Source organism: Bicyclus anynana, chromosome 22, assembly GCF_947172395.1.
Source record: "Bicyclus anynana chromosome 22, ilBicAnyn1.1, whole genome shotgun sequence".
In the NCBI taxonomy this organism is placed as follows: domain Eukaryota; kingdom Metazoa; phylum Arthropoda; class Insecta; order Lepidoptera; family Nymphalidae; genus Bicyclus; species Bicyclus anynana.
The window spans coordinates 3,998,048-4,025,598 of NC_069104.1; the positions used below are offsets into that span (position 1 = coordinate 3,998,048).

The 27,551-nt window shown below is 37.6% G+C and overlaps 1 protein-coding gene and 3 non-coding genes across 4 annotated transcripts; 3 read left to right on the plus strand and 1 right to left on the minus strand.

The window, feature by feature from the left end:
- Window positions 1–5,207: 5,207 nt before the first annotated feature.
- On the plus strand, window positions 5,208–5,279 carry Trnaa-ugc (transfer RNA alanine (anticodon UGC)). The gene has a single exon. It is a non-coding gene; the product is annotated as a tRNA-Ala (tRNA).
- A 344-nt stretch (window positions 5,280–5,623) lies between these two features.
- On the plus strand, window positions 5,624–5,695 carry Trnaa-ugc (transfer RNA alanine (anticodon UGC)). Its single transcript has one exon. It is a non-coding gene; the product is annotated as a tRNA-Ala (tRNA).
- An 11,409-nt stretch (window positions 5,696–17,104) lies between these two features.
- Window positions 17,105–17,176, minus strand: Trnaa-ugc (transfer RNA alanine (anticodon UGC)). Its single transcript has one exon. It is a non-coding gene; the product is annotated as a tRNA-Ala (tRNA).
- A 7,013-nt stretch (window positions 17,177–24,189) lies between these two features.
- Window positions 24,190–26,580, plus strand: LOC112046574 (3-oxoacyl-[acyl-carrier-protein] reductase FabG-like). The gene has a single exon (XM_052888325.1). It carries the CDS (start codon window positions 24,355–24,357, stop codon window positions 25,114–25,116), a length of 762 nt encoding a protein of 253 aa, XP_052744285.1. The 5' UTR covers window positions 24,190–24,354; the 3' UTR covers window positions 25,117–26,580.
- Window positions 26,581–27,551: the final 971 nt, after the last annotated feature.

Sequence of the window (27,551 nt, forward strand, 5' to 3'; positions counted from 1 at the left end):
GTGCATGCAATTCAATTCCAAGCATTTTTATCATCTAAATAATCCGTAACACATAAGATTTTCTATAAGCCTGCGTTTAATTATGATTTCTTAATAATAACTTTACGCGAATACATCAGCTCTTTGCTATCAAAAAAATTCGTATCAACGCATTTAAAAGGCCTTCAATGTTTAGAACGACACAATCTACTATTTATAAGGTTATTTAAAAATAAATTATTTAATAAAAATAAAGAAAAATTTTCAAGAAATCGTTCCATCTATTGCTTCCAGTTTTTGAAAATTCCACGCCACAGGTTGACAGGAACAAGGCAACACATTGCACCGGGTACGTGTAATTCCTCCATTGAATTCGATGATATTTTCTGATTTAGTATTTGCTGTGACCACAAGAGACCGTGGCAGCGTCATCCGGGTGTTTGAGCGACCGCATAAGTTATGTTTGAATGAGGCTGAGGACTAAGATAGAAGAGTATATTATGGCGGAACAGCTCTCTAAGGGCGATACACTGAGGTCAGGCCACGGCTTACTGGGAAGATCTGATGCGGTGGAGTTTGAAACCATCTTCCAGATTGAAGATGGTTCCAAACTAGCCAGCGAGTGGAACCCGGTGGTAGAATTGTGCACACCAAGAGGGCGCCGCGAAACGCCTAATAATAAAAGCGATGTCGTGAGTGTGGTTTGCCTAAACAGCCAAAAACGCGAGGTTGTTGAAAAAAGAAAAAGAACTAGAAAGAGAGTAGATCGATTCTGCTATGATATCGACAGCTGATGTCAATTTCGCATCTCGCAACTTCAGTCCCGTCGTGACCACGATCCATGCAACTGGGTCGAAATAACATTAAAAATCTCGTCGTTTTATCGTGGTATGTACCCGTTTAAATAATATTCACTCCTAATGTCTCGTCCTGGTATTCTCGTCCAGGTGACGTATGAAGGTAGAGACCTCGTCTTCGCTGGCGAAAGCTCTTCGCAGAGGTCATGTTGCAAAGAGAACGTTGTCAGTGGCAGTGAGACGATCATTTTCTCCCAGTATCTCTTTATGTAGGAGGTGTTGAAATCAAGGTGAAGTAGAAGCAAAAGCCAGAGCATCGCTCATAGAATACCAATGCTATGAGCGATGCTTTGGCTTCTACTGTTAACTATGAAGTATAAAACCTATAGTATAAAAAATATAGGTAGGTAAGTGTGTAAATTTTTTCAGTTTAAATTAAATTTAGAATAGTTTTAAGTATTTGTATTTTCACATTATTTGAAAAAGTTAAAGTCATGATAAACTGAAATGCCCTATCAAAATGTATCTACGACTGCATCTTACCACTTACCATCAAGTGAGCTCGAATTCAAATAAAAAAGGGATTTGACTTTTCATTGCATTTACATTGACTTGGACAAAATGGTTCGATGAAACGTGAGAAGTTTTAAAACAAACCTTATTTGTATATAGATACAGTTTAAAACACTTTGAATTTGATCAACCAATAACATTCCGAACGTTCAAGTAAATATGTTTCTTATTTTTATTTAAACAAAGTTCATAATCAACTAACAAATGAACGCATGAAGAATGGACAAAAACACGTGATGATGAAGAATTAAGCAGACATATATTGATGAAAATGCCATTCAGGCGGTTTTGCCTCATTACAGTCCCGGGAATTTTCGTTATTCGGAGTTTTGACGATTTACCTGAATCGCTTACATTTAATTTGGTCTTTAGAATTTAAATTCCGATAAAATACAAAATGGGCCATAGAGACACAGAGAGCACGGAAATCATTCAGGCTCTATACATTTATGGACCCTTTCTGATAGGGCTGGTCATCATCATCAGCATCATCATCATATCAGCCGATGGACGTCCACTGCAGGACGTAGGCCTTTTGTAGGGACTTCCAAACATCACGATACTGAGCCGCCTGCATCCAGCGAATCCCTGCGACTCGCTTGATGTCGTCAGTCCACCTGGTGGGGGGTCGGCCAACACTGCGCTTACTAGTGCGGGGTCGCCATTCCAGCACTTTGGGACCCCAACGTCCATCGGCTCTTCGAACTATGTGCCCCGCCCATTGCCACTTCAGCTTCGCAACTCGTTGAGCTATGTCGGTGACTTTGGTTCTTCTGCGGATCTCCTCATTTCTGATTCGATCACGCAGAGATACTCCTAACATAGCTCGTTCCATCGCCCGCTGTGTGACTCTAAGCCTTCTTATGAGGCCCATAGTTAGCGACCAAGTCTCGGAACCATAGGTCATCACTGGCAACACGCACTGTTCGAAGACTTTTGTCTTCAGGCACTGAGGAATTTCGGACGAAAAGATGTCGCGAAGCTTCCCGAATGCAGCCCAGCCGAGTTGGATTCGACGGTTCACCTCTTTCTCGAAATTGGACCTACCTAACTGGATCATATGTCCTAGGTATATGTATTCGTCTACAATTTCGAGTGCAGCGTTCTCAACTATAACTGGGTGGAGCGATACATGAGCATTACACATTATTTTTGTTTTGCCCATGTTCATTTTCAGGCCCACCTGTTGAGAAACGCTGCTGAGGTCATTGAGCATGGTACTAAGGTCATCCAGAGTCTGTGCCATGATGACTACATCATCCGCGAACCGCAGTTGAGTGATGTACTCGCCATTGATGTTGATGCCAAGTCCGCTCCAGTCCAGAAGCTTAAAGACGTCTTCCAGTGCGGCGGTAAATAGCTTCGGAGAGATCACATCTCCCTGACGCACTCCTCGCTGCAACTGGATTGGCCTCGTAGTCTGATCCTGAATACGGACTGACATAGTGGCGTTTTCACGTTGAATATCAACATTCAGCTGGAACGGTATCGACTGGTGAAGTCTACGCTCCGACCTACTCGTGCCCATATTCAAAACCCCGAGTCCTTTCAACTAGAACTGCAGAACCGCTTTGATTGCCTAGCAAATTGCGAAACTGTGGACGATCTGAACAACAGGTTCGTGGAAACTGTCCATTCCGTTGGGTCTAAGTTCTATAAGACCCACCGTGCGAAAAGAACCAAAAAGTTCTCGGACCAAACACTTAAACTCATGGAAGAGAGGCAAGAAATGAGATTACAGTCTTCAGCAGATGCGTCAAAATACCGACAAATCAGTAGACAGATCTCTAAGTCGCAAACCAGCGACTTGCGAAATTTCAATACCGAGCGTATTAAAAATGCGATTGAAAATAATCGAGGCTCGAAAGTTTTCGCCAGAGATCTGTCTATTGGACAGAGGCAGCTGACGCGTTTGAAGACCGAACACGGTAATCTAATTTCTTCCAAGCCCGAGTTATTAAGTGAGGTCGAGAAGTTCTATGGACAGCTATACACGACTACTCAGCAGCCTGTTGCCAATTTGGCTAAAGACCCCAGAGCCAAGTTGACCCGACACTATACCGAAGATATCCCGGACGTCAGCCTATACGAGATTAGTGTGGCTCTCAAACACCTGAAGAACAATAAGGCGCCAGGTGAGGACGGAATCACAGCAGAACTCCTGAAAGCGGGTGGAAAACCGATACTTAAAGTCCTTCAGCGATTGTTCAATTCCGTCATTCACGAGGGCACGACGCCTGAGGCGTGGCATAGGAGCGTGGTGGTTCTGTTCTTCAAAAAAGGTGACAACACCTTGCTGAAGAATTACAGACCCATCTCGCTGCTAAGCCATGTTTACAAATTGTTCTCGAGAGTCATTACGAATCGTCTCGCTAATAGGTTTGACGACTTCCAGCCTCCCGAACAAGCCGGTTTCCGAAAAGGCTTTAGTACCATAGACCACATCCATACGCTGCGGCAGGTTATACAGAAGACTCACGAGTATAACCAGCCACTTTGCTTAGCGTTTGTGGACTATGAGAAAGCCTTCGATTCGGTGGAAACCTGGGCTGTGCTAAGGTCATTGCAGAGATGCCGAATTGATTACAGGTATATCCAAGCGTTGAAGTGCTTGTACGTAGGGCTGGTCAACAAAATAAAATAGCGCAATTCGTTAGAAGTTAAAAATTTTAATAAAAAATAAAACCGACTTCAGGAACGTAAGACGTACCGACTAAATTAAAAAGCGAAAAATAACATCATCTTCTTCTTCTTTCCTGGGCCTTTTCCGCACTTGGCCACTAGGGTTGGCCTACGTAGAAATAACATCATATTATGTTCCTACTTTACTGATTACCTGCAGATCAATTTGAAAGCGGTGCCAACCCGATGATGTATGTACGATGATGACCTTCATAAAATTGTAGTGATTTAAATTGCTTAATGAAAATATTAAAAACACTATAGTCGCCCTTACGAATTTTGAAAGTTCCCCTCGATTTCTCCAGTTTCTATCATCAAACCCTGACAAAAAAAATGGGACCACCTCGCGAGTAATCGAGTAACATACATTACAAAAAAAAAACATAGACCTGAATTGAGAACCTCCTTTTTTTTTGAAGTCAGTTAAAAACTGGCCATTTAGAGCAATATATACTTACTGATGGTATAAATAGGTAAAATTTGTGGTATTGTAGGGGGTATTCTATAATTCTACTAAACCAATTTTGATAATTATTTTACCACTAGGAAGCCACATTACTTGTGTGTGTCATAGGTTATATTTTATCCCCGTATTCTTACGGGAACGGGAACTACGCGGGCGTTGGCTAGTAACTAATATAGCACAAAAGTTGTAGGCTCTGACCCAAGTTAACAGGTTGGAAGATCCGTCTGCCATACATGTTTGGAAATTCCCACCAATAAAATAAAATTGTATTTTGTCGCTAAAAACGGCCTTTTGTAGTCAATAACATTCCAAATTTTCAGTTTAGCGATAGTTTAGAAACATAGATACCTACTCGTAAGTCGTATTTAACAATTTTCTTTATATAGCTGTTTGCTTATACCTTAAAAACCTTGGCTGAATTTGTTGTGGGCTCTTCTCGGACCAAGGCGCGTTTGGAACCCTCGTAACTTTAGTTTTAAGTTTTCGACTATTATTACCACCATTAAATTAAATTAATTTATGACATAATCTTGACCTTTCAAAAGTGCTTGTAAACTAAGCGTAATTGAAATAAATGAATTTTGACTTTTGACTTTTTGACTTTATAAAATATGGTAACATATTAAATGGTATGGTGCTTTCCGGTCGTATTTAAACAGTTGAAGAGTATTATGTTTTATTTCATTGATTTTAACGATTTAATTGTCATCGGGGATGTAGCTCAGTGGTAGAGCGTTCGCTTTGCATGTGAAAGGCCCCGGGTTCGATCCCCGGCATCTCCAAATTGTTTTTTATTCATTTTGGTTCTTTTTCAAAAGCCAATATTACCACAGCCAGATATTTTGTTTGTTATCTCCATTTTACAATATAATTTACGAGTATAAGTTAACTAAATGTAACTATCAAGAAATATCATCATATCATTTACAACCTATTTGGAATTGATTCAGAATAAGTAGATCTTTTGACGGCCTCGATTGAGTAGATCCAGAGATTACCCCTTAGAATACCACAAACTTTACCTCTTTAGGTATTAGGACACGATAACAGTTGAAGTTTCAGACCGTTTAAACAGTTGAAAAGTTTTTTGTTTTATTAGATTGGTTTTAACAATGTATGTATCATCGGGGATGTAGCTCAGTGGTAGAGCGTTCGCTTTGCATGTGAAAGGCCCCGGGTTCGATCCCCGGCATCTCCAACTTTTTATACTTTTAATACAATATTATATTATTTTATAGGACCTAATGACCTCAAGTCGAATGAGCTAACCAATGGGCAAACAGGGAGTGTGATGCAAAATATATTAATGTTATTCAAGTTTTTTCAAGTTTTATATTACCAGCAGCGGCGGCGTGCATTAGGTTTATAATTATTGTATGTACTATTGTACAAAATAGAAAATTATTTAATCAATACAGTTTCTTAATAAGTAATTTTTGCATAGATATATGAAATACACGCCACTGAGTACGAGTAGTTCGCTTTTGTGCATTGCACCAACGATATTTTATACTAGATATGTTACGTTACGTTAGAGCCGTGATAGCCCAGTGGATATGACCTTTGCCTCCGATTCCGGAGGGTGTGGGTTCGAATCCGGTCCAGGGCATGCAACTCCAACTTTTCAGTTGTGTGCATTTTAAGAAATTAAATATCACGTGTCTCAATCGGTGAAGGAAAACATCGTGAGGAAACCTGCATACCAGAGAATTATCTTAATTCTCTGCGTGTGTTAAGTCTGTCAATCCGCATTGGGCCAGCGTGGTGGACTATTGGCCTAACCCCTCTCATTCTGAGAGGAGACTCGAGCCCAGCAGTGAGCGGAATATGGGTTGATGACGATGTTACGTGCATACAAAATAAGCTCATAAACTGATCCAAATTTAGCTACACCAAATAGCGCACACGTCCACAATTTTGTGTTTAGTTACATTATACCTACATTTATGTAAAATATATAGTTTTTACATTTTACACTTCCTGCATACACAACTCGACATTGTAGACAGTATTAGGTATGATTTGTGTAAATAACTTTCGTTATTTACTACGCGAATAAATGAAATTAAGACAATCAGCCACTTTTGTTCGCCTCAATTTCGACGCGGACATATCTAATAGTATAAAATCTTTGTCATTGCACCAATTTGCAAAGACTGCTCTACAATGCTATGAACATTCGTCACCAAAGTAGAGTCGTGAGCGGATTACTGATGATTTACGACTTTGCTCGTGAGCTGAATGTCCTTTCGCCATTACCTCCCCTGGCTTCTTGCGACCGTGCCATTACTTGGGGCCACGAAAAATATTTTTTTTTAAGTTTGCGATTTAAAATAATCGATTTATTTGTAAGTAACAATAGATATGTACAATATACCAAAATAATGATGATACTCGTAAGTAGGTACCTATCATCATATGTTTATGTATATCACCAGCGGACGCCCGCGATTTCGTCCGCGTGGAATTTAGTTTTTTACAAATCCCTTGGGAACCATGGATTTTTCCGGGATGAAAAGTAGTCTATATGTTAAGGCTATAATATATCTTAGTACCATTTCAGCTAATTCGGTTCAGTAGTTGAGGCGTGAAATAGTAACAAACATTCATATCATCAAAATCATCAGTTTTCGCAAATCTCGGGAAACGATGGACTTTCGGGCTAAAAAGTAACCTATGAGTTAATCCAGAGTAAAATCTATTTCCATTCCAAATTTCAGCTAAATCGCTTCAGTAATAGCGGCGTTATAGAGTAACAAACATCCATACAAACTTTCGCGTTTATAATATTAGTAGAATATATTATCATCATATGCAGGGTGTCCTGTAAATATATACGTGCGCCCAAGACACTGTAAGCTTAACAAACCGCTAGTTCTGTGGCCCAACGGCCGCGTCCACGCGTCGCGTATAGTAATCGTATAACACTTACGGACGGACAGTTTTTTAATAAAACAACACCAACCGCGCGCGGACGCAAAAACTCATCTAACGGACAGTCACGGTGGACGCTTTTTATATAGATATCATTGTTTGGAAATTTCGCCAGATTGCGTCGAGATTGAGATAAATGGAACAGATTGGATGCGTGACAGCTTGACGGTATGAAAAGGCAAAGAAATTCAATCGACTTGAACACACTTTTGCACAATTAGTGAAAGTTGGGAAAATCAATCAAATCAATCAAGAAAAAATCTTTATTAGGAAAAGTACCAACTGATAGGTAGATAAAATCTTTTTAACAAAAAAATTTAACCGACTTTAAAATTACAAAAATAAACTAAAAAGCGAATAATAACATCACATGTTCGCTTTTTAGTTCATTTTTGTGATTTTGAAGTCGGTTAAACTTTTTGTTAACATAGTGAACGAAAGCGCCACAGTACGAGCAATTCCGTTATTTTCATTTTAATACAAAAATACTGCACCGATTTTTATGAAAATTAAATGAGACCAATCTGGAAGTATAACTCTTTCAAACAAAAAAAAATTACAAAACTGGTTAATAAATTACGAAGTTATGAAGTAACAAACATAAAAAATAACATACGCGTTGAATTGTGAACCTCCTCTTTTTTTAAGTCGGTTATACTCAAGAGTTTTGCTCGGTAACTAGCTAAAATGTTTTGTTTTTCATTTCGTTGCATAGGCACATTTCACTTGGGAATTTATCCAAGTCAGTAGATACAACCATTCCATTTTCCAATTACCATTCTTCAGTGTCATCTTCATCATTATCAACCCATATTCGGCTCATTGCTCAGCTCGAGTCTCAGAATGAGAAAGGTTAGGCCAATAGTCCACCACGCTGGCCCAATGCGAATTGGCTTACTTCACACACGTAGAGAATTAAGAAAATTCTCTGGTATGCAGGTTTCCTCACGATGTTTTTCTTCACCGTTTGAGACACGTGATATTTAATTTCTTAAAATGCACACAACTGCAAAGTTTGCCCCGGACCGGATTCGAACCCACACCCTCCGTAATCCGAGGCAGAGGTCATATCCACTGGTCTCCAGTCTAAAGATCTTCATTCAAGTCAAATTACTTAGAACTTTAAGCAGCAGAAAAAGCTGAAACCAATATGTGACACAAATAAGCCTCTTTGACTAAGGGTTACATATTAGTTACTTTTGCCGTGGAGACCCTTGGGCCATGGATTCGCAGTGCCAAAAAGTTTCACCGAATCATATCACCGCAGCTAGTTGCCTCGACTGGTGACAGAAGGGTTGGCTCATTTTTTGCGCAAAGGATCAGCCTGGCTGTCCAGCGCGGAAATGCAGCCACTATTTTTACCACCATTCCACGTGGGCATAATTTGTACCTATGTATTTTTTTTTATTCTTTACAAGTTAGCCCTTTACTACAATCTCACCTGATGGTAAGTGATAATGCAATCGAAGATATAAGCGGGCTAACTTGTTAGGAGGAGGATGAATATCCACACCCCTTTCGGTTTCTACACGACATCGTAGAGGAACGCTAAATCGCTTGGCGGTACGTTTTTGCCGGTAGGGTGGTTAACTAGCCACGGCCGAAGTCTCCCGCCAGCTAGACCTGGACAAAATTAAGAAAACGTCAATCGGCCCAGCCGGGGATCGAACCCAGGACCTCCGTCTTGTAAATCCACCGCGCATACCACTGCGCCACGGAGGCCGTCGTAATAGTTATTAGGATAAATTAGCTTAAGTTCCTTTTTTTATTCTTTCTCAAAAATAACTTAGAACTGCAGTTACTTAAAATATATGATCAAATGTTTTATGCATGTATAAGATAAATAAAATCCAAAAATATTCCAGCGTATGCGTGAACGTAATAAATAAAATAATGAAAAAATCAAGCAATTTCGACACCCTATTTCGAAAGGGCTGAGCAGGATATAGGTAAGCTGAACTTTTCATAGCTAATCACCCTCCCGCGGTCTCGCCCGTAATACAGCCTCAGTGTATGCGCCTCACGTAGACGTGTACCATCACCTCACGGTACAGGGTTGTCATCTATGTATATTTTTTTGGAATTAAGAATTGATTTTTCATATAGGTATAGCCCTCGGTTCGAAATAAATATGGGCAGTAAAGTTCGATGAACGAATGACAGAGTTACTTTTTTGTGCGCAACCTATTCTGCACACATTTCACTTTTCAGGCGTGTGTATTGAGACGTAGGTACATAGTGTATGCTGCAGGACAACATACACCTATTTAGACAGTCGATCTAAAAGAGTAAACTCCATTTATGCGCCGGAGCTGGCACACACTTTTTTTATTTTATTAGAAAGACATAACATACACGTTTTTTAAGGTATGTACCATAGTACATACCTTAACGCTTTGCGTTAGACGTACGAGGTCAATTGACCTCGTACTGCACCAGCGGAAAGTATAGAAAAATCAGTACCACAGCGAACGCGTTAAGGAAGAAATATACAAGTCGCTAGAGGCCTACAGAGGCGATCGAATCGAGCGTTCGCTAGAATTCTCAGGATGTTCACAGCAATATTTGGCTCTATGCTTGGCTCGGCTCACTGTTTAGTTCGACAAGTATAAAAACAGCGACTGCTCGATGTTCTGTTACAAGTGAATGTTCAAGTCTATCAGCACCTTTAGACCGGACAGCGTTGCTATTACTAAATATTTAAGGCCAGTACGATATACAACACTAGCTGACGCATTGCGGTTTTACCCGCGTGGTTTCCGTTCCCGTAAAAACGGGGATAAGAAGCCTTTTTTAAGATTTTTCAAATTGGACCAGTAGTTCCTGAGATTAACGTGTCCAATCAAACAAACAAACAAACTCTCCAGCTTTATATATTAGTAGGTATAGATGTTACTACGGAAACGTACTACAACCCTACCTCTATACATCTAAGTATACTAATATTATAAAAAAATGTTTGTGGTATCGCATGGATCTACGTAACCGATTTTGAAAATTATTTTACCACTAGAAAGACTATTATGAGTGTCATAGGAATCCCCGTATTCTTACGAGAAGGGGAACTACGCAGGTAAAACCGCGGAGCGTTGGCTAGTAAATAAATAAAAAATAAAAAGCATCGGTGACAACCCTAGTTTCTACACCGTACCGTGTGCTAATACGCTCCACGTGAAGTTTTCCTGAGTCTTTACTCTTTGACACACACTGCCGTGTGCATTACACCTAATCTACAAGTTTTTAACAAATAATATTGTTTTTAACTTTTCTATTTTATCACACAATCACTATAAATGATGACTTTATAAATCAGGTATAGGCAAGGACGTATACCCATTATAACATGACATACTTTCTTTGCATGCCCTGTTAATGTTACTTTGTGTAAAAGTCATAGTTTCCACTTACCCTGCAGGCCTATTCACTAATTTGATCTTTATTATCAACTTATTAATATAAACATTTTGGCATAAAATTTTGACGGCCTCCGTGGCGCAATGGTAGATATGCGCGGTGGATTTACAAGACAGAGGTCCTGGGTTCGATCCCTGGTTGGGCCGATTGAGGTTTTCTTCGGCCGTGGCTAATTACCACACTACCGACAAAGACGTACCGCCAAGCGATTTAGCGTTCCGGTACGATGTCGTGTAGAAACCGAAAGGAGTGTGGATTTCATCCTACTCTTAACAAGTTAGCTCACTTTCATCTTAGATAGCATAATCACTTACCATCACGTGGGATTTTAGTCAAAGGCTAACTTGTAGAGAATAAAAAAAACATCAAATCAATGAAGAATAGTCAGCTACTTAGGTTGTATGATATCAAAGAAAAGTTGTCAGGGAGCACCGGATGACATTTTTGTTACTTAATCTCAATTTCGTATATGTCAACTAACAATATGTCAAAGTTAGTGAATTCGTCTGCTGGTAAGCTATTTGTTATATAGCTCCGTCAATTATAAACTACTAGCTACGTTAAATGTTAAATTGTACGTACGTATAGACACCTTTAAAAGCACTATCTAATGATGAGAACAGCATTTATATCTATTCATCAGTAGCAACCGATTTCGGCTCAAGGCTTCGAAGTCTACTCTCAGAATGAGAGGGGCTAGGCCAATAGTCCATTACGCTGGCCCAATGCGGATTGGCAGACTTCACACACGGAGAGAACTAAGTCAATTCTCAAGTATATTCCTCACAAAGTTTTTTCTTCACCGTTTGAGACACGTGATATTCAATTTCATAACAGAACCGTGCATGGAGCCGTGATAGCCCAGTGGATATGACCTCTGCCTTCGATTCCGGTCCGGTGGTTCGAATACGGTCCACCTCATGCATGTATCTCCAACTTTTATATCTATATAAAAGCTGTGGGAAACAATTTTGTTTCAAATTATGTTATGAAAATAGTAATAAAAAACAGACGGACATTAATGTGCGTGAGTGATATTATAATTTTTGTACTACGTACATTCGGAACTGGATACGACCTCTGCCTCCGATTATGGAGAATGTGGGTTCGAATCCGGTCCGGGGCACGCACCTAAAACTTTTCAATTGTGTGTTAAGTAAATAAATATCACGTGTCTCAAACAGTGAAGGAAAAACAACGTGAGGAAACCTGCATACCAGAGAATTTTCTTAATTCTCTGCGTGTGTGAAGTCTGCCAATCCGCATTGGGCCAGCGTGGTAAACTATTGGCCTAACCTTTTTCATTCTGTGAGTAGACTCTTGAGCCGAAATCGGTTGCTAATGATGAATATACATATAATAAATGCGGTTTTCATTTTCATCATTCTGAGAGGAGACTCGAGCTCAGAAGTGAGCTGAATATGGGTTGATCCTTCTACACAATAAGACTTGATTTCAGCAGTAATAAAATGGTAATAAAATTCCCATTTTAAAAAATCATCGCCCCATACACTTTGAATTCCGAGACCGAGTTCCGGGCTCGAAAAAGAAAATTTTATTTCCGAAATAATTTTCCGAATTTCCATCTTGTTTTTCGTTTTAGGCGTATCCGTGGCACGGCGCATGCCGGTCACGTCCGCGTACGTGCCTGCGCCGTGCCTGTGTTGTGATGTTGCCAGTAATGGGCTCCTGAATCGATACTGGGCTTGGTTGGGTGCCAGTTGATAGATGTTGCCAGTATCAGATATATAAAAAGAAAGAATGTTTATTTGACGGCCTCCGTGGCGCAGTGGTATGCGCGGTGGTTTTACAAGACGGAGGTCCTAGATTCGATCCGCGGCTGGGCCGATTGAGATTTTCTTTATTGGTCCAGGTCTGGCTGGTAAGGCCATAAAGGCTATTTGAAATGCACCCCGCATTTCAAATAGCCTTTTCACCATTTTGGACGTCCGTCATATTGGATTTATATCACGTGACTATTTTTTTCGTATTCCTGACAGCAAACCCTTTCCTTTGATATCCATATCATGGGGGTGGATTTCAAACAGCCAGTCCGCCATCTTGGGAAGGCCGCTATATTGTATTTGTAATGACGTTTCTTAGCTAGGCATGTATTGTCATCAGAACTCAGAGCGTGTGCAAAATTTTATCCTAATCGTAGACCCGAAGTGGGTCAAATTAAGATTCCAAGATTTTCTTACATAATATACAAGTGAAGCTAATTTATGCGTGTTACAAGTGATTAAAATATGGCACCTTAACTCAGTTTGAAAATTTAGACGCTACAAGAAAATGCAAGGAAAATCAATTTTAAATTGAATATTCTACATTCATATTAGGTGAAAATGCCGCAAATAATTCTCAAATAACTATAATAACTGCCAAAAACTCATTAAACAGGGTTAAATCCTTCGTTTGGCGCGTGGAGATATTTTTATGGGCGGCGAGGAATCTCATCATGGGATCTTAGCAGCGCCCCATGGACGTCCCTCGACAACTTTATGATTTAATGCTTTTGTACTATTTGATTATTATAATACCTACATACATCACTGTCTCGTTGGTTAAGGTACGCGGATCTTGAAGTCCTGAGTTCGACTTGCTTGTGTCAAGTAATGTGCATATACATATTGACTGTGTATAGTCAATATATATATGAGAATTTAGTATATGTACATAAAAATTGGCAATTTTAAAACAAGGTGTGATTGTAATAATTTATGTTATTACAATCACACCTTCTTTTAAAAATAAAATTGTTGCACACCACACTAGATTACAAAAAATTAGTAATTCTTTTAAGGCATTTGCATAAGTTTTTATAATAAACTACCACATGAAGCCACTGGAATGTCTCTCAAAAAGTTCAAAGTGTTTATTAAACGCAAGCTTTTAGGAAAGTCTTATTATAGTGTTAATGAGTATCTAAATGATAAAAAAGATTGGTGTTATACGACTGTGTGCTTAGTTTTAAATAAGTTTGTAAAATGGTGGTAAACAAAAAAATAAACCTTGGCTGAGTTTGTAGTGGACTCTTCTCGGACCAAGGCGCGTTTTTAACCCTCGTAACTTTAATTTTAAGTTTTCGAATGATTACCTGACGTTTCGAAATAGCTTGTAAACTAAGCCTATTTGAAATAAATGAATTTTGACTTTGAATGTGCATTATAAGTTTGAAGATAGAGCTGGTAAGCGTCTATCAATGTGCCTATTGGCAGTTTTCAATGTTTTCAAACTATAGCGTAACCGTAAACGCGAATTTGTAAGGAATTGAAACATTTGTGCAGTAGTGCAAGAAAGTAGAAATTCGCGTTTACGATGACGCGATAGTCACAGAATGGAAACATTGAGAATAAACAAGGAAATACGTATCGGACGCATTGCATCAAACGGATCGTAGTATTCTTCGTATGTAGGTATATTTGTCTTGGTCATAGAATCATAAAATGTCAAATTGTATAAGCTACTTATGTTTTCTTTTTTATTTGTTTGAATAAAAAATTGTATTATTTACAGTATATTTAAATTTTTTATACACTATAAATTATTATTGGTAAAAAGTATCAGGGTCTAATTGAATATTAAGCTATCTTTGTAAACCTGCTTTCTAATGAATAAATTAATTATAAATTATTATTATTATTATTATTATTACCACAATGGCCACATGCGAATTGATAGACTTCACACACGTAGAGAATTATGAAAATTCTCAATTAAGGCTTTAGTTAAACTAACGCTGCGTTAAGTCAATATCTCGTTAACATCTTGTGTTTACACATTAATGAAGTTATTCATAGTTTTAAACAGACAATAGTTAACGTGTTTGTAACTGTGAGAGCCGTGATGGCCCAGTGGATATGACCGCTGCCTACGATATGGAGGGCGTAGGTTCGAGACTTTTTAATTATCTGCATTTTAAGAAATTACCTAAATATCACGTGTCTTAAACGGTGAAGGAAAAACATCGTGAGGAAACCTGCATATTTGAGATTTTTTTTTATTTTCTACTTGTGTGAAGTCTGCCAATCCGCATTGGTCCAGTGTGGAGGCTTAACACGGTAACACCTCTCATCCTGAGAGGAACCTCGTGCTCAACATGGATTGTCAATGAAAAGTGTATTAGTCATTAATCATCAAGATATTGTTCAAATCTAAATATATAACTCAAAGGTGACTGACTGACATAGTGATCTATCAACGCACAGACCAAACCACTGAACAGTTTGGGCTGAAATTTGGCATGCAGGTAGATGTTATGACGTAGGCATCCGCTAAGAAAGGATATTGATCAATTCTACCTGCAAAAGGATAAAATAGGGGATGAAAGTATGTATGAAACTGTCAATTTTAAACCGATTTGGTTGAAATTTGGAATGGTAATAGATTTTACTCTGGATTAACACAAAAGCTACTTTTCATCCCGGAAAAATCCATGATTCACGCGGGATTTGTGAAAAACTGAATTCCACGACGAAATCGTGGGCGTTCGCTATTAATAAAATAATAGATACCTACCTACTTAATACCAATCACCTTATTTTATATATCTACTTTGCGGAGATAAAAGATAGATTTTTTTTATTCTTTTACAAGTTAGCCCTTGACTACTCAGACAAATTATTGTATGGACCTGCCTCGCTAAAGGTTACTTTTCTGTTAAAGTATATGATCAACGATCTAATGCGATTATAAAAACTGTCTCTATAGAATCGATGTTAACTAGTTGTAATCGTGTTCGTCGGTTGAAGAGCTCCGTAAAAATACCTTTTTGTGTAATTGAATTGTGTAAAAAACGGGCAAAAACTTCTAGTTTAGTAGAAGATATATACCAAATCTAAGCTCGTTTTCTTCAGAAAATGACAGACAATTTTGTTCGTGACTATGAGTGCGATACAGGTCCTTCTATAATTGGTTTGAGCTTGACTACAATCTCACCTGATGGTAAGAGAGTGAGTGGTAAGTGATGATGCAGTCTAAGATGGAAGCGAGCTAACTTGTTAGGAGGGGGATGATAATCCACACCCCTTCCGGTTTCTACACGGCATCGTACCGGAACGCTAAATCGCTTGGCGGTACGTCTTTGCCGGTAGAAAGAAAGAAAGAAAGAAAGAAAATAAGTTTATTCGCTTTTTTAGTGTCACAAACAGTACATCCTATCTTAGATATTACATGACTGTCTGTGACACCAAACAGAAAGGGTTTACAGCTCAGCATTAGCCGTTTATCGCTGAAAAGCAATGCGCAGCGCTGATTTTCAGCTGAGAGGTAGGGTGGTAACAAGCCACGGCCGAAGTCTCCCACCAGCCAGACCTGGAACAATTAAGAAAATCTCAATGTGCCCAGCCGGGGATCGAACCCAGGACCTCCGTTTTGTAAATCCACCGCACATACCACTGCGCCACGGAGGCCGTCAAAGATAGATTAAGATTTCCCACCATTGGTTCACCCAGTAACATAAATAGTCAGTAATCGTCTATTTGGTTGCAATCGTCGGATTACGCCATAGATCAGCGCGCGGGCGCCATCTTTCCCCGTAATGGCGCAGTTCGTACAGACCGACCGTACACTGAATGTTTTATATCGACGATCTATTGCACTCATACCTACTTGATCTTGTCACAGTGCATGTAGCTTACAGTTGGGAAAATATTAAGATGTTTAAGCCTGACAATATTATTGGAACAAGCTTTTTATTTTCATTTTAGTTGCTCGGAATTTATTGTTGGCTCGGCAATATCAAAATCAAAAATAAATTTTTAGCCTAAACAGGATCCACCTAGGTACTACTTTGTTTTCTTCAGTTAGGTATGTACCTACATACCAGTGGCGTGCACTTCATACATGCATTAAAGTACTGCATACCCTAAAGGCAGTTTTTAAATGAGGATTTTCTCAGTTTGGTTAATTTTTCGTACTAGTGCATACCCTGATCGACAAACTTATGCACGTCACTGCACCGTCACCTACGCAATATTCTCGAAAACTAATTTAGATAGATAACTATGCCTCAGTAGGTAGGATCTAGGCCGAAAAAATAGCTTTTGAAAGCTAGAAATTAGAAATTAACTGTTGACGTCATTTATGTTTTAATTAATATAAAATGTTTTATCTATCAACTATTAATAACAAATTAATGTATCATCACACCCTCTCATGTTTTCATATTTTAAACAAAAACCACTTTATAATATCCACTTGCTTGCTCACATGCAATATTGTAATTATTACCTACAAAAAAAAATCTAAAAAAAAAAGTTGGAGATGCCGGGGATCGAACCCGGGGCCTTTCACATGCAAAGCGAACGCTCTACCACTGAGCTACATCCCCTGATATGCGTAAATGCGTAATGCGCTACCTTAAAACTTACGATCAACTAAATTGTGAAAGCCTTAACATTCTAAGAACGTATGCGCAACATACTTGTACTGATAAGATTACGAAAATATACATACAAGTAGCTAAGTATAGTATAGTAAGTAATGCGTTATTTTTAAGTGCCTTATTTGTCCAGAGATTAGCCGATGCGGCTTTGGACCATTATGTCCTAGGTTCTATGAATTATTGAGGTTTTTCTTTAATACAAGAAATTGTTACTCTCAATAACTTCAAAGTTTTTATAAAACGTAAGCTTATAGAAAAGTCTTTTTATAGTGTTAATGATTACGTAAACGACAAAATTGCTTGGAAATTAAATGTTTATATAATGATTTATTTATTTTGCTATCATCTAAGTAGACTTTGCAATTGCAATTGCACGTTGTAGAGTCAACATCTCCTGAGGATGCTCCCCGGTTTCGGGGTGAAACGTACGCAGAGAGTATTTTGTCGGACCTGGGTGACGTTGTCGCATGGGTTCGTCGACTTTTCGCGGATGATAGCAAAATAAATAAATCATTATATAATCATGATGAACTTCCGCAAAGTAACGCCTGCTTCTATCCAATATGGAAATGAAATGTATTACATGACAAGCTACTTAGATATATACCTATTGTTAAATGGTGATAAACTAAAAAAGGATAAATCTGGCTGAGTTTGTTGTGGGCTCTTCTCGGACCAAGGCTTTGGAACCCTCGTAACTTTAATTTCAAGTTTTCGAATGATTATTATCACCATTATCTTAAGTTAATATTATTAACTGACGTTTCGAAAGTGCTTGTAAACTAAGTCTATTTGAAATAAATGTATTTTGACTTTGACTTTGACTTTATTATTTGCACTTCGGAGTTTGTTGTGTACACCCCATGCCTCGCAGAGCACGTTCCCGGTCGTTACTACATTCTGTAAAGTTTCAGCGATGAGACATCGCTCATTTCCATGAAAACTCCGTTGTTAGCGACATTTTATTTTTGGCATCCCATAGAAATAAAGTCCAAATACTAATTAAACTTGTTATTAATTATTATGCTACAAATATATATTTTGTATTTACAAATTTAACTTAAGCCTAATATGCAACGCAAACCACAGTTGGTTTTACTGTGCACTTTCTATTATAATTACTACAATATTAAAAGCTAAAAAATGAAAAAAGTCAATCATAAGCAAGTAGTATTTAAAAAAATTAAAATTCATTTATTTCAAGTAGGCTTAGTTTACAAGCACTTTTGATACGTCAGTTGACTATTTGTAAAGATTCTACCACCGGTTCGGAAGGCAGGTTCTGCTGAGAAGAAACCGGCAAGAAACTCAACAGTTGCTCTTTTAAAAAAATCATACAATATTATAATTTATAATTGATGACACCGTTACAACTTCTTATAGTTTTACTTCCTGTGTGAAGGTGGAAGCTGATCCAACGGCCTCCAAGCGCCTTTAACATTAAGGAACTCATCAATGGTGTAGTAACCTCGATTAAGTAAAATAAACAGCATGATAATTGTGTGAGTGTATCGCTTATTATAATTATTATTTATTATTGTTATAGGCGAATATAACATCGACGAGTATAAAGTAGCAGAATCACAACTTAAAGCCGAAGCCCGCCAACTGTCATTGGAACGGCACGGTGAGTCGATAGTTTCCTATTCCTGGGTAAACCGTTTCACCGTATTCAGGCAATGATTTCAATATAAAAAATATACATTTAAATAAATAAGTATTAGTTATCAGTATCAAACACTTCTAAATATAAACAAAATGTTATAAAGTACCCTAACTCTCAAATTACATTAAAATCGTAATTAAAACTGAGTGCCTAAATTTTTCTCAATTTCTCCGCGATCCAATAAAGAAATGCAAATGAGGTGCTACCAAGAGTTATTGCATCACCATTTTAGAGTTGTTCCCAAGACACGAGTATGTACTTAGTATCGATGAAAGTGTTACCTATCGACATTTTTTTACAGAAACTTTAGTAGATATTATATAGGTATACATACATACCTACTTACATCATAAATAAGTTTTTAATTCAAACTTTTTAGATTTTGGGTATTATAATTAAATAATCAACGTCTACTTCAACAATAACATAATCTATATACTTAATTGCACCTAAATGTGTGTATGATTTAATAAAAACTATACGTACCTACCTACAAATATGTCAAATTAATAAAAACAAAATATTTTAACAAACCTACATAAACCGTTGCACTGTCTAATTTATAAAATAATGGTTGTGTGAACTGTTGAATAATTTGTAAGAGTAACTACTTAGGAACGCATTCTTTATAGTTATGTCGACGACTATACGTTGATCAGACTCTATGGCCTAGGCTTTTGTTTAGTACCAGGAAGAGTGTTTGATAAAATGCTAAATATATTAATATCGACAAAACGACAAATGCCCATCACTAAACTCAACCTTGCGCCCCTGTGGATTGTAAAAAAGTTTCTATTGCTAATTCCCACGTCACGGGGACACGGGGCGCTCAGTGGTCGGCACTCGGCAGTTCGGCACTCAGCTCGCCGTTGTCTGTCTGTAAATGAACTTCAGATGAGTTCGACAACACTTTTACTGCTTATTCGCTCGTTTCAAGTTTATACGTTGTGGTTAGATACGTAAATGGGTTTGTTTTTATGAGCGGGGGTATATTTTCATTGCTTGTTGTCCTTTGTCTGTTCATTTTTTTTCAGCAAGTAGGTAGATACCTAATCGGTAGTCGTAGAACTTTTTTTATTCAGTTTCAAGTTAGCCCTTGATTGAAATCTCAATTGATGACGCAGGCTAAGAAGGAGGCTGGTTTGCTTAGAAGGTCTACCTAGTGGGAGGAGACTGAGCTCTCCGGTGCGGAGTTGCCATTCCAGCACCTTGGATCCCCAACGTCCATCGGCTTTTCGAACTATGTGGCCCGCCCATTGCCACTTCAGCTTCACGACTCGCTGAGCTATGTCAGTGACTTTGGTTCGTCTGCGGATCTCCTCATTTCTGATTCGATCACCTTTACCTACTTACTTAAAGTTTATTCTACCCAGAACATAAAAAGCTAATGCTATTTATTTTAATAAATCGGCATCGTGCACACGTGCATAGCACCTTCGTGATTTTTTACAAGCTGTTTGTCAGCCGATACCTACTCTTACCATAGCTTATGTAAGTACAGAAGGCAAGGGGATCGTAGTAACTGGTTTGAAGAGTTCAGATACAACTTTCCCAGCACTTAGCATAATATAAGAATGATAAAGTGAAATGAATTTTTTTCTATAGGAATAGCTAAGTCGTCCAAACTTCGAAATCCTAAATGTTTTGCAATACCGTACCAACGTCTTATCTGAAAATATATTTATTTGAAAAATAGTCAAGCCATAAATTGTAACAAAATATATTACAAGGTATTGCCCGATACAAAACCGGAGGCACCTAAAATGTACAATTTTTCAGACCAACAAAATTTATGGCGGCTCAATTGAATTTCACAGTTGATTTGCGCGGACGCCTGAAAAATCCTTCCGCTCGCCACACTCCTGGCACATCTGTCAGAGACACGGGAACACCAACGATAACATATTCTATAGATACGACTCAAGCCAACGTATCCTTTATCATTAACATATGAGGTCATTAAAGAAACATTATCATTCTAAGCCCGCAAACCTGCATTTGCAGCTGCGTGGTGGGTTTACGATCCATATCTTCTCAATAAAGGAGGTAAGCCTGGCCTGTAGCGGGCCATTTTAATAGGCGATGATGAAATTAAATGGAATGGATGATGATGATGATGATAGATATGACAATGACTTTCTTATGGATCTTCGTCATTTTGTAAAAGCTGAGAGTTCTGCCATGCTTTTCTCTAAGTAACTATGTAGTTTTGATCTTGTTAATTTTGTGTGTTAGCAAGTTTCAAATGTCCAATCCCCAGAACTAAGCAAGTCTAGCGCCATCAATGGTCCGAGTAGGTACCTGTAAAATGCACTTTTGTATTGATAACTTCTTATGGGATGGTAACGTAACGCGTTACGGTACAGGTACGGCGCGTTACAGCAGCAGGCTTAAGTTATCACTTACGTCGAGCATCCCGAGATGCAAACGTTTTTTTTACATTTTCTTGGGTATATAAGAAATAGTCGCAATCTATTCTATTCCAGATTGAAAACTTTGTGGCAACTCCACCGGACACCGCTAAAGATGTAAAGCTTTTTGCAAGCTTTTCTATGTTGAACCCTTCTTCCAAACCGGTAGAAGACTCACTACAAACATACTCTCGAGAACACATGTTCTAGGTTCCTCCTCTTTTAATAGTTAAAATGATAAAATAACCAATTTATTTTACTATTGAAATCTTTGAATAAAAATAGAATGAAAGATCATCATTATTCTAATTTACAGGTTGGATTTAAACTAAACTTTTCGTTCGACAATCCAGCTAGCCTATTCACTATTTTGGTCTTTATTAACAACCCATTAAAATAAACATCAAATCAATCGACAAATTGTCATCTACATACCAGAGGGCCTAGTGGCAGTTTGATACTGTTACCGTCACGTAACGTAAACGCGAACTTCTAAGGAATTGAAACAGCGCCATCTAGTGGCACTACTGCACAACTGTTTCAATTCCATATAAAATTTGCGAAAACGTCAACGTGATAGTAACAATATGAAAATATTGAAAACTCCCACTAGGCACACAGTAGGCAACGAATGACATTTGTTAGATAGAATCTCAATTTCGTATTTATGTCAACTAGCATACGTCAAAGATAGTGAATTAGCCTGCAGGTGAGTTTTATGTTTAACCTGTTAACGCTAAGTGTGTATCTTGGATATTGGTATATCAACGTAGAAAAGTAGTGTTGCCCGTATAACCGGAGGGTCGCCATGCGTCAAACGGGAAATAGTTATTTATGGCGCCCATTCACAAATTGCATTCGGTCGAATTGATATATCGGTATGTTTTATATGTTAATGTGATCTTAGATGAATGTGTTGCCCCAGAAACGGATGTCGTATGATTTAGGGGCTTGTAATTTGATTTCTTATCGTTTGGGACAATATTTTATATGTCAGTGTGACAGGTCGGTTAATGTACATATCAGGGGGTAAAATAATCGTTAGTCAGCTTGCCTACTATGTAATTTATGTTAACATATTATTCAATGATTTTAAATACTGTTAGATGTGTTACTAGGTCATGAAAAATGCAATAAAATATTATTGAACATATTTTGCAACGGATGTTCAAAGTAAAAGTAAATATCCTTTTAAAAAAATATATACTCAGAGGCACAATTATCCGCCCATTTTAGTATACTCGCGTCGGGTCATATTTAAGAGAGCGGATAACTGTGCCTCTGAGTATATAAATCATATTTTTAAGAATATTTGCCATATCTTTGTAATACTTATGACCAATGTTCCTATTCTCCTTCAACTAGTCGGAAAAAACTGTGTCAGGATTGGGTACGACAACAATCCAGCGGGCGGGGATCAAACCACGATCTCTCCGTTGAGCTCACAGAATAAAGATGATACAGAATGAGTGAAATACATACATACTTTATACAAGCAGCGTGGTGAAGCTGCTGAAACCCCTAAAAATAAACAATCGTCACGCGTCTCCTTGACAAGCGTCGCGTCAAAGATGGTGGACGGTCACAGTTCGAGCGCGGTAAGTTGTTTTTCCCAACACACCCTCAAAATCGGTGACAAAATTACCTACCTACATTAAGGAACGAATACTTACGAACAGACTCTAAAGTGCGAGAACTCAGAGCTGTACAGAAAGTTTCAAAAAAATCCGCTATATTTCTTTTCATGTAATTATTATTATCTAAGACTTTTACACTGTAGATCAGTTTTGTATGAACTCAGCTTACCAAAATATCACAAACCTGAGTACGTACTACCTTCGACCTACTTAAAATAATAGACTGACGACACTACAAACCTCGCAAACTTATTTGTGTTTATTCCTATAATAACGCTGTTTAAGACTCGATCACGTGCTAGCGATAAATCATCTTAGTTCCAGTAAATCACATCTGTTGCCGGCAGCCGTGATGTCGCAGGTCGATTTCGTGAACTAAACTAGGACAAATACTTACGTACGAGTACGTATTATACCAATTACCAGTACCTAAATACGTAAAACTTACGTTCACGTTACTACATATTCAATACTTATCTATATTATTTCTTTTAAAATAGTAAACGGCTATAAATCTTAAGTTTCCTTTTATTCGATAACTTACTCAAGTTCAAAATTCGCGCCAAATGCTCTTATCACGTGCACTTGACGTCATATTTGACGGATAAGGAAAATGTTGCCCTCTGTTTTAAAATTCTACTATATTGGTAGGTAAGTAGATACTTAGTTAGCTATGGAAGTGACGATCTACGCATAATAAAAAATATGCATAAACCTACTTACCTAAGTTTCTACATTATTTTTAATAAATGCGTATAGATTATAACCTGCATGTGTAAAATTAAACTTAAAAAATAAATACGTTTACAGACATGAACTTATTATTTGATTTTTTAACTATTCAACAAGGTACAATTAAGTAAACATTTTGAAATTAATTGCTGCCCACTTGGGCTTTTTTTAAGGTATTAATAATTCACGAACCAAGCAGGCCTACCTGATGGTAAGTGGCAAAACTGTCGCTGAGTCGCCTATAAAGAGAAGGAACACTTAGCACCTAACACGTCCTAGAAACCGCACCTTGCCCATCAACATGAGACAAAGATGTTGGACTTCATGTAGCAAGACGAACTTACCGTGTAATTTGCGAGTATGACTTTCCGACTGGAACACACTACACAGTAATGCTGCGTAGCGGCATAAACAAGCTGAGCGTGATTACTTTCCCGAAGGAGCTTAAATAATTACTACTAAAAAAAGCTTTTCTACAAAATTCTTTAGTAGAAAACTGTATTCTTGTTCGGGTATCACTATTGATCTGAATACGGACGGGACATGGATCTTGTTTTGTTTTCCTCTGTTTAAGTGTATGTGTTTTGTTGTGTCTACTGTCCAGTTGGTTTAATAACACGGTTAAAACTAAATAATTTTCAGCACCGATTGATATTAAGTTATTGGTGGTTTATCAATATGGATTTCAACGACAAAGTTGTTCTGATCACCGGTGCTAGTTCAGGAATGGGGGCAGCGACGGCGATACATTTCTCAAAGTTGTCTGCAAGTTTGGCGCTCGTCGGTCGCAAGGAGAACAACCTAAAAAGGATCGCCTTGTACTGCGAAAAGGCTAAAGGTATTAAACCTCTATCGATAGTCGCTGATGTCACAGACGATACAGCTTTAGAGCGAATCGTACAAGAAACTATAGATTACTTCGGGAAGATCGACGTTTTAATCAACAACGCCGGTATGATTGCGATGGGAGGACTGAAAACGTCCGATGTTGATACTTACGACAAAATAATGGCGGTAAATATGAGAGCTGTATTTCAACTCACCAAACTATTCACACCGCATCTAATAGAGAGTAAAGGGTGCATCGTAAACGTATCCAGCATTCTCGGCAGTAAAGTAACAACACAATGTTTATCTTACAGCTTGTCTAAAGCCGCTTTGGATCAATTCACTAAATGCGTCGCTCTAGAACTAGCTGCCGACGGTGTGAGAGTCAACTCTGTGAATCCGAGCTACGTGAAAACGAATCTGTTGAAAGACATCGGTCTGACTGAGGATCAGTTGGAATTGTATACGCAGAACTTCGTTAGCAAAACGCCTTTGAAGAGGCTAGTGGAAGGTGACGAGGTCGCGAGCCTTATTTCGTTCCTGGCGAGCGATAGAGCTAAAAGTATTACTGGCACTTGCAATGCCATTGACGCTGGGAAATCATTGAGCTAAATTATTTTTGCTAGCGTCGTTTCAACTGATGAACAGCCGATGATCATAAGTATCTTATTGGGGGGATTTAAATGCGTGTTTTTGAGATGTCTGCCATTCAAATCCGCTCAGAGATTGCGTTTCTGACACCTGTCAATGTCACCTTTTTATAATTTTGTTAACAATTTTAGCGCAACATTAATACATTTATTGTAAGTTGGCATAATTATTATTTTTTAAATGTTTATTAAGGTTAATAAAATATATTTAAATATCTCATTGACATTGACATTGACAGGTGTCAGAAATGCAATATCTGAGCGGCCGGACTTTAGTCCAGTTTTTTAGAAGGATCTACCAATAAGCATTTTATTGATGGAAACAGAAACCGTCAATCCTGCGAGTTACGTGCCAACAACTACTACTAGGCACTTAGGGCCTTCTATTGAAAAATCTACCTTCCTAGCCAATAATGTTGCAATCAATAAAAATTATTATTTACCTACCTACCTACATATTTTTGTTTATCCTTATTTAATTCTATTTATTCGCTATTGTCAAAGTAATTTATTGTAAAATGCATTTTGTAGCTGTAGAGCATTGCATAGTATTATCTAAATCATATTTAATTACAGTATTTAAACCAATTAAAAAAAATAATACTCTGCGCTCCACTTGTACCTAGGTACTTTTAAAAGGTAGGTATGTAAAATTTATTTTTGTAAGTACCTACCTTAATCTATACAGGTACCTAATCTATAGTGGCCATACATTCTATAGTTCATTAAACCATTTTAAACCCTATCTATTGGTAGAAATTAAATACTTACGGAGTACCGACCTACCAACAAAGATTATATTATTAGATATCAAGTTACATGCCTTCATTTGAATTCATTCATTCATTCGAGTTTCATTCAGTGGTGGATTTACCGGTAGGCTAAGTAAGCTGGAGCCTAGGGCGGCAGATTTTAGAGGACGGCAAATTTGATCCAAAAAACTTTTTCTTCTACAGAAATAAAGAAAATATAATATAATTTTAATATTTTACGTACGTCCTATCCAATTTTATTAACACAATTTAAGGAAATTGTATTGATTGCGATCTGAAACGAATTTCTCAGTTCAGTAAGGATTGCAAAAATTCAATAGCCTACTGGCGGCAAATTTGTAAATCCGCCACTGGTTTTATTTGAGTTCAAAGTCACCGCAATATGTAATCCGAATTTAGCTATTCAACTGCAAATCACAGTTTTACTGTGGTGAAATGGCAAATGAATAAGATTGTAGTAGATAACGTCCAATTATTAAAATCACATTGCAGCTCCATTAACTATTTAAAAATCAAGTCTCTAGGTTATTTAAAATCGTGATCAATGTATTTTTATATAGATAAATGATTTACACACATTATTTATTAAGATTACGTAGGTATTTGTTGTCTTACTTAATTTATTATTTTAAATAAAATTATTGTACCTAATTGATTAATAGTTTTATTTAAATAAGTTTTCGTGTCGAAGCATCAAAATAATAGTAAACTTCAACTACCCAATTTTAAGTAGTACCTACCTACCTAATTTTTTCAACTTCAAGTGTAGGTATACCTAGATGGGATACGATCATTATAATTTGTCCTCAATATGAATCCAGGTGGTAAATGACTTATAAAATATACTAATGGTTGCAGATTTCCTTATGATTCCCCAGTAGGTAAACTTCATGTTAAACTACATGGAAAATCTTCAATGTGTCATTGGAAAACCAATCCTTTAGTTTCCTCATAAGATCACATAATTAACAAGATGTAACAAAAACAACATAATATAAAATGAGCCTTCTATGTGAATGTTCCAGTTTCAGTGTCGTGTATTTTTTCCTAAAAAAAATTTTAAATCTGGTCATTAGATCCAGATTACCCCTTAAAACCTTACAAACTTTACCTCTATAATCTATATATAAAAAAATAATCCATATATCCCTTGGTGACCTTAGTCACACCATCACGTGTAAACGGCTGGACCATGCTTGTACCGAATCGTAAATCTATGGGCTGGACCGATTTCACTAATTTTTTTTATGTGTTTGTTATTACAAAAACATTTTTTTTTTAAAAGATCCTTAACTTTTAATTGATATCGATATATTTCGGACCTTTATTCGATGTACCTACTACACGAAATTAATATTGTTTTCATTTTGATATGATTCAAGTAGGTACCCTATTGTGTTACGAAGTATGTATACCTATAATGTAGCAGTATATTTTGGTCTTAGACAATTAATAACTTATGACCATGACCATTCTTATTAATGGTCTAAGATTTTGGTACTACGTGTAGGTATATGTCACGGTAAAACAGTAAATACCGTTAGATTATAAATCTCGCGAGATTAGAAACTGTCGAAAGATTGTGAACCGAAACCAATAGAAATGGTTAGGTTAGGTATTTTTT